The 6,953-nt window shown below is 48.8% G+C and overlaps 1 protein-coding gene across 1 annotated transcript in view; it reads left to right on the top strand.

Annotated features, from left to right (window-relative positions):
* The first annotated feature begins 255 nt into the window (after nucleotides 1–255).
* NSUN5 (NOP2/Sun RNA methyltransferase 5) overlaps nucleotides 256–6,953 on the top strand; it is an 8,937-nt gene continuing 2,239 nt past the window's right edge. The window contains 6 exon segments of the mRNA XM_047779848.1: nucleotides 256–361; nucleotides 364–392; nucleotides 490–522; nucleotides 524–613; nucleotides 1,570–1,744; nucleotides 1,840–1,948. Of these exon segments, the coding sequence (XP_047635804.1) occupies nucleotides 301–361; nucleotides 364–392; nucleotides 490–522; nucleotides 524–613; nucleotides 1,570–1,744; nucleotides 1,840–1,948 (497 nt within the window). The 5' untranslated portion in view covers nucleotides 256–300.

The raw sequence follows: 6,953 nt of genomic DNA, 5'->3' as shown, positions 1-6,953 counted from the left end.
AACATGAAAATATTCAACTTCAATCACAGAAATTAAAACAGAATCTCATTGTTTGCCTATGAGATCGGCAAAGATTGAAAGAAAAAAGCGAAGAGCTATGAAGACGTGGTGAACCGGCCTCCTAAGGTCGGCCGTCTCCGCCGGGAAGGAGCGTGAAGCCGTACAAGCCTCGGGAACACTTAAATCGGCACTGGGAATCCGGGTCCGGAAGCCCGTGCCCTTTGACTCCGGAAGTGCGGCCGGGCGGGGCGGGGCGCTTCACGACAGAGCCGTAAAGGCGCGCAGGCAGCAACGCGGAGCATGGCTCTGTACGCTGCGGCGGCGGCGGTGCTGGCGGGCGTGGAGAGCCGCCAGGGCTCCCTCAAGGACTAGTGTACGCCAGCAGCTTCCAGGTAGAGGGGTTCGAGGTTTGGGCCCGGGAGGGAGCCCCTGCGGGGAGCTAGTCCGGTCCGGCCCCCTCCTCACCTGGGTCCTTTCGGCCGCACGCAGAATGTGAAGCAGCTGTACGCGCTGGTGTGCGAGAACGCAACGCTACGCCGCTGTGCTGGACGCCGTGATCGCCAGCGCCGGCCTCCTCCGCGCAGAGAAGAAGCTGCGGCCGCACCTGGCCAAGGTGATGGCGGGGTGGGGCGGGCGGGGCGAGCCCCTCCTAACCCGGTGCTAGCTCGGCTACCGTCCACAGTGACTCTAGCAAGTCGCTCCTCTGAAATGAGGAGGCACAGCCCCTTGCCGGGTTATGAATTGAAGTGAGGCGAACAGACTTAACTTGGAGCCTTGTGTGAAAGATTAAGAACGGAGATGCAAAGTAGTGATGCAAAGTAGTGATGGCAGGGGTTGTTGTCTTTGGGTGCACGATGCTGTTGACAAGGGAGGAGGGTTGGGATGCAGAGCTCTCCTGCTGAGGAGAGAAGCCGTGGGGAAAGGGTTTAGGACTGGGAAGCAAAGTACCAGGTTGAAATCATGTATCTGCCATTATTTCTTGTGTGATCTTGAGAAAGATATCTTTTACCTGTTAGTGTCTCCGCCCGCCCCGAACCCCCAGACCAGAGATTGAACCTGGGCTGCAGGGTCACAGCTGTGAATCCTAACCCCTAAATCCCCAAAGAACTCTCTGTATTGGGTATTTCTGTCTACAGTGCACAGAGGTCTCCAAATCATACCTGTGAATAAATCTGTAATGAAGTCAAACGTCACTCTACAATGTTCTTTTTCCTTAGGTCTCTTTTTTCAGCACTATTTTGGGGGCACTTAAGCAGGAAGGTTGTAATACGTTTCTAAGTGACTTTTGATCCTATCTCCTCCAGCTTTTTTCTGCAGATCACTATTCGTATAATCTCAAAGCCTCCATCAAAGTTCTCTCCAGTGCCTCTCACAACAAGGCGAGGTTCTCTTCCTGAGAATCAAGTTTCTCCATGATAGGGACGTGACTTACTGGTGTCTATCAGGCATCCTCTCCACAGCACCTGTTACTTGCCTTAACAGGTGGTTAGCCATATCCAGTTCCAGCATATTTTGATGTTCCAGGGTATTCACGCTCAAAGTTTTACCTCTTCCTCTCCTCACCCCCAGGTGCTAGTGTACGAACTGTTACTTGGAAGAGGCTTTAAAGGGCATGGGGGCCGATGGAAGCCCCTGCTGGACCGGCACCAGGCAAGGCTGAAGGCTGAGTTGGCCCGGCTCAAGGTTCGTCGAGGTGTGAGCCGGAACGAGGACCTGTTGGAAGTGGGATCCAAGTCTGACCCAGGTGAGCTGAAAGGAGTTATGGGGCTGGGGGATAGCCATCAGGCCCTCACTGGCGAAGGCCGCGTTCCCGCCTGCTCATTGCCGATTGCTTGCTAGCCTCCCAGGTGCCTCGATTTGTGCGGGTGAACACTCTGAAGACCTGCTCTGAGGATGTAGTTGATTATTTCAAGAGACAAGGTTTCTCTTACCAGGGCCAGGCTTCCAGGTGAGTTTAGAACCTGCTTGGCTGCCTTCATCCAGGGAGGTGCCTGGGAAATGGGGATTGGAGGGGAGAGAGTCAAGGTGGTTGTGGCTGCACTCAGATTTTCTTCTTACTTTTCCAGCAGTTTCTCCATCCCTTAAACAGTGATTCTCCTGGGAGCCTCATTTCACATTCTTCTAAATGTATCCCTCGGTTTCTTCTTGAGTTCTGACTCCTACCTCTCACCTGATGACCTGATGACTCCATCTCCCAGTCTAGACGTTCTCATATATGCCTACTTTCAGGTCAACATCCCTGCTTCATAGACACCCCATCACAGCATTCATCTGAATTCATCTTTCCTTTGAATTTGGTACCTCTTGTTTTAAATTATTGTCATTATTATTTTAGCTTTTTAGGGGCCACACCCAAGGCGTATGGAAGTTCCCAGGCTAGGGGTTGAATCAGAGCTACAGCCTCCAGCCTATACTACAGCCACACATCTGCAGCCTACACCACAGCTCATGGCAATGCCAGATCTTGAACCCACTGATCGAGGCCAGGGCTCGAACCCGCATCCTCACAGGTATTAGTCAGGTTCTTAACCTGCTGAGCCACAATGGGAACTCCTGTTTTTAACTTTGTAAGGCACCTGCATATGTTTTCTCTAGTGACTGCATGAATTTGCATTGCCACAAGCAGTGCCCAAGTGTTCCCTTTTCTCTGCATATTTTCCAACATTTGTTATTTCTTGTCTTTTTGATACTAGCCATTCTGACAGGTGTGAGTGATACTTAACTGTGGTTTTAATTTGCATTTCCCTGGTGATCAGTGATTCTGAATGTCTTTTCACATATGTTGGAGGACAGAGGGAACAAAAAGTGCCCAATGAACTGAGAAGGCATCTTTTTCCTTCCTTCTTTTTATTTAGGGTTGCTCCTGTGGCACATGGAAATTCCCAGGCTAGGATCTGAGCCACGTCTGTGACCTATACCACAGCTCAGGGCAATGCTGGGTTCTTAACCCACTGAGTGAGGCCAGGGATTGAATCCGCATCCTTATGGATACAGGTCAGGTTCCTTACCACTGAGCCACAACGGGAACTCCTGAGGAGGCATCTTGAGAGCAAAAATGAGGCCAGCAGCTGCAGATAATCAATAGATGGTTTGTTATAGGGTAACTTACAGCATAGGATTGGGCAGAAAACAATCTGGAAGCATTCGTGGCTGCACTCTGCACAGCAGAGGGGCCCGTGGGATAATTTTATAGTTAATCTCGGGCATGGAGGTAGATCCTTGCAAACAGGGCGTGCATTGCTAAGATTCACTTCCCAGGAGCAAACAGGCATGTGCCTGTTCGTCACGAGCAGAGTCTGAGTTTCTGACAGCTGTCCTGTTAAGTCCTACTGGTTTTCCAACCAGCTAAGGAGATTCATCTTCCTGATGTCAGACCCTAGGGCTGTCGTGCCTGAACATGTGGTTTGAAATGCTCACGTGTGTGTCCTTTTTGAACAGTTTCGCCTGTAGTCACTTATCTTTGTATTTTGCTTCTGAAATGTTCTTCATAATTTTGTTTCTATTAGGGAACGCTGGGCTCGATCTACATTTATCCTAAAAGTCCCAACAGTATGCATTTGATTCAGTAAATTATGGTTTTATTATCCCGACTATGAAACATTGGAGCTGTTTACATTGTTGGTGTGAATGCTTATTGACAAATAGCAAATGGGAAAATAGTCATATGTTAAGTATGATCTCCATTTTTTTTTTCCTGGTTGTTAACAAATACTGATTTTTAGAAGTTTTCGTTGTGGCTCAGCACGTTAAGAACCCGAATGGTATCCATGTGGATTCAGGTTCGATCCTCAGCCTTGCTCCAGTGGGTTAATGATCCCAAGTTGCTGTGGCTGTGGTGTAGGCCGGCAGCTACAGCTCCGATTCGACGCCTAGCCTGGGAACTTCCGTATGCTGCAGGTGCGGCCCCCAAAAGGCAAATAAATGAAGAAATAAAAAGATCGCCACTGATTTTTAAATGTCTGCAGGAACTGCACCACACCCTCAGTAGGGGTTCATCTTGATAATGAATGGCGAGGGGTCTGTGGTGGGAATCAGCTTCCATGTGTTCCTTCAGGTGATGCCACCCAGGTGGTGCCAGCATCCTGTAACCCAAGGAGGATCTTAGACCCTGTGGAATCCTTCTCTTCTGGGTCCCCTCCAGGGGACCCAGGTCCCAACGTGAGAGCTTCTCTTCTCTGCTTACCCGACTCCGTGTGCATCTTTTCTCTACACTCTTGCTTCTGTCAGTCTCTCTGCCAGGCCCCAGTTTGTTTGCAATGGGAATTGCTCCACATGTAGATGTGTTTGTTGTTGTTGCTATTTCTTGGGCCGCTCCCGCGGCATATGGAGGTTCCCAGGCTAGGGGTTGAATCGGAGCTGTAGCCACCGGCCTACGCCAGAGCCACAGCAATGCGGGATCCGAGCCGCGTCTGCAACCTACACCACAGCTCACGGCAACGCTAGATCCTCAACCCACTGAGCAAGGGCAGGGACCGAGCCCGCAACCTCATGGTTCCTAGTCGGATTCGTTAACCACTGCGCCACGACGGGAACTCCATAGGTGTGTTTTTGACATGTTTGTCGGTGGAGGTGGCGGGGGACGTGAGCTCAGCGTCCCTGTACTCTGTCATCTTTTTTTTTTTGTCGTCTTGGTGCCGCACCTGTGGCATATGGAAATTGCCAGGCTAGGGGTTGAATCGGAGCTGTTGCTGCCAGCCTACACCACCACCACAGCAACGCGGGATCTGAGCCGTGTCTGCGACCTACATCACAGCTCGTGGCAATGCCGGATCCTTAACCCACTGAGCAAGGCCAGGGATCGAACCCATGCTCTCATGGATGCTAGTCAGGTTTGTTAACTGCTGAGCCACGACAAGAACTCCGTCTACTCTGTCATCTTTATCGCCTCTTCCTCAGTATTTCTATTACTGTGGTTTTACAATACAGGTTTTGCAGTTTGAAATCAGGGAGCGTGATGCCTCCAGCTTTCTTCCTTTCTCCACACTGCTTTGGCCATTCATGGTCTTTTTGTGGTTCCATACAAATTTTAGGATTGTTCTGCTTCTATGAAAAATGCTATTGGAATTTTGATAGGGGTTGTGTTGAATCTGTAGACTGCTCTGGGTAGTAGGACATTTTAACAGTATTCTAACTCATGAGCATAAGATATCTTTCCATTTATTTGTATTATTTGCTTTTTTTTTTTTTTTTAATTTCAGTGTACATGTCTTTCGCCTCCTTGGTGAAATTTATTCCTAGGTATTTTATTCTTTTGGATGCAATTGTAAATGGGACTGTTTACTTAATTTTTTTTCTGATAGTTTATTATTTGTGTATAGAAATGCAACAGATTTTTACTAATTTTGTCTCCTGCAAAATTCAATTAGTTCTAATAGTTTATTCTGATAGTGTTTTGGTGAATTCTTGAGAGTTTTCTTTATAGAACATAATGTCACCTGTAAATAGTGACAGTTTTACTTCTTCCTGACTTGGATGCTTTTTCTTTCTTTTCTATACCGGATTGCTCTGGCTAGGACTCCCAATACTGTGATGAGTCAGAGTGGTGGGAGCTGGCCTCCTTGCCTTGTGCTTGATCTTAGAGGAAAAGCTTTTAGCTTTTCTCCGTTGAGAATGACTTTAGCTGTGCGCTTGTCCAATATGGAGTTTATTCTGTTGAGGTACCTTTCCTCTGTACCCAGTTTGTTGAGAGTGTTTATGAGTGGGTGTTGAATTTTGGCAGATGCTTTTTCTGCAGCTTTTGAGATGGTCATGTGGGTTTTCTCCTTCCTTTTGTTAATGTGGCGTACCATGTGGATTAGCTTGTGGGCGTTCAGCTGTCCCTGCATTCCTGAACAGGATGCATCTTGTGCCTCCTGTTTTAACCTGACAGATATCAATCACCATTATGCACCCCATTTGGTCAGGGCAGAAACTTACTCATCCTGGATGCTTTCTTCCTCTCCTTCTAGTCATCGTTGCTACTCTGCCTTCAGCATCTTTTCGTCCTCCCAGATACTGCCTAGGTTCAAGTGTCATTTTCTGTCGTGATTGGCGGAAGAATCTCCCAAACTGGTCTCCCCACTTCCAGACTTTGTTCATCGTGCTTGTCCTCCTCACGTTGGCTGCAGAAAGATCTGAAACCAGATCTGATGCTGAACTTCCCTGCTGGAAACCCTTGGCTCTCCCTTGTGCCGTGCCCCCTGCTTGGGTTCAGGCCCCTCTGCCATGCACTCCTGCACTTGTGTTCCCCCAGTGGTTGCTCCCCGAGCTCACTCACGTCCCAGTCTGTCCTTTGACAGCTCTGGGAAGCTGCTGCCTCGCCCTCCCTTTCCCTCCGTCTCTTGTGATAGATGGTCACCTCTTGGAGACCAGGGGGTAGAGTGGAGGATGGCTGTGATGGGGTTTGAATTCCAGCTCTGCTGCTTAATAGCTTTCTGATCTGAGTTGTTACTCTCTACGCCTGTTTTCTACTGGGTCAAGTGAGTGGACCGTGCTCTGCCTTTTCACCTCAGCTCCTCGTGTTACTAAATTCATCCATCAGGAATCAGCTTAGCACTTATCTCCCTACACCACCCGGAGTCTCCCCCAGGGTTATGTTTTAACAGCTCTGAGTATTAAGTGCCTGATTTGAAATATTGTGAAGTATTTTCTGAAGTATTTTGCATGTCATTTAATCTTGATACCTACCGTTTTCCAGAAGTATATAGACAGGCTGAGAGGCCCATGGTCCCACCACTGGTGAATGGTGGAGGTGGGATCCTGAATGATGAGGGAGTCTGACCTAAGAACCCCATTCTCTCTCTCTTTCTCTTTTTTTTTCTTTTGTCCTTTTTTAGGGCCACACCTGCAGCATATGGAGGTTCCCAGGCTAGGGGTCTAATTGGAGCTGTTGCTGCCAGCCTATGCCAGAGCCACAGCAACGCGGGATCCGAGCCACGTCTGCGACCTACACCACAGCTCATGGCAACGCCAGA

The sequence above is a fragment of the Phacochoerus africanus genome, chromosome 5 (genome assembly GCF_016906955.1).
Source record: "Phacochoerus africanus isolate WHEZ1 chromosome 5, ROS_Pafr_v1, whole genome shotgun sequence".
NCBI lineage: Eukaryota > Metazoa > Chordata > Mammalia > Artiodactyla > Suidae > Phacochoerus > Phacochoerus africanus.
This window is presented reverse-complemented; position numbering and strand designations above follow the sequence as displayed.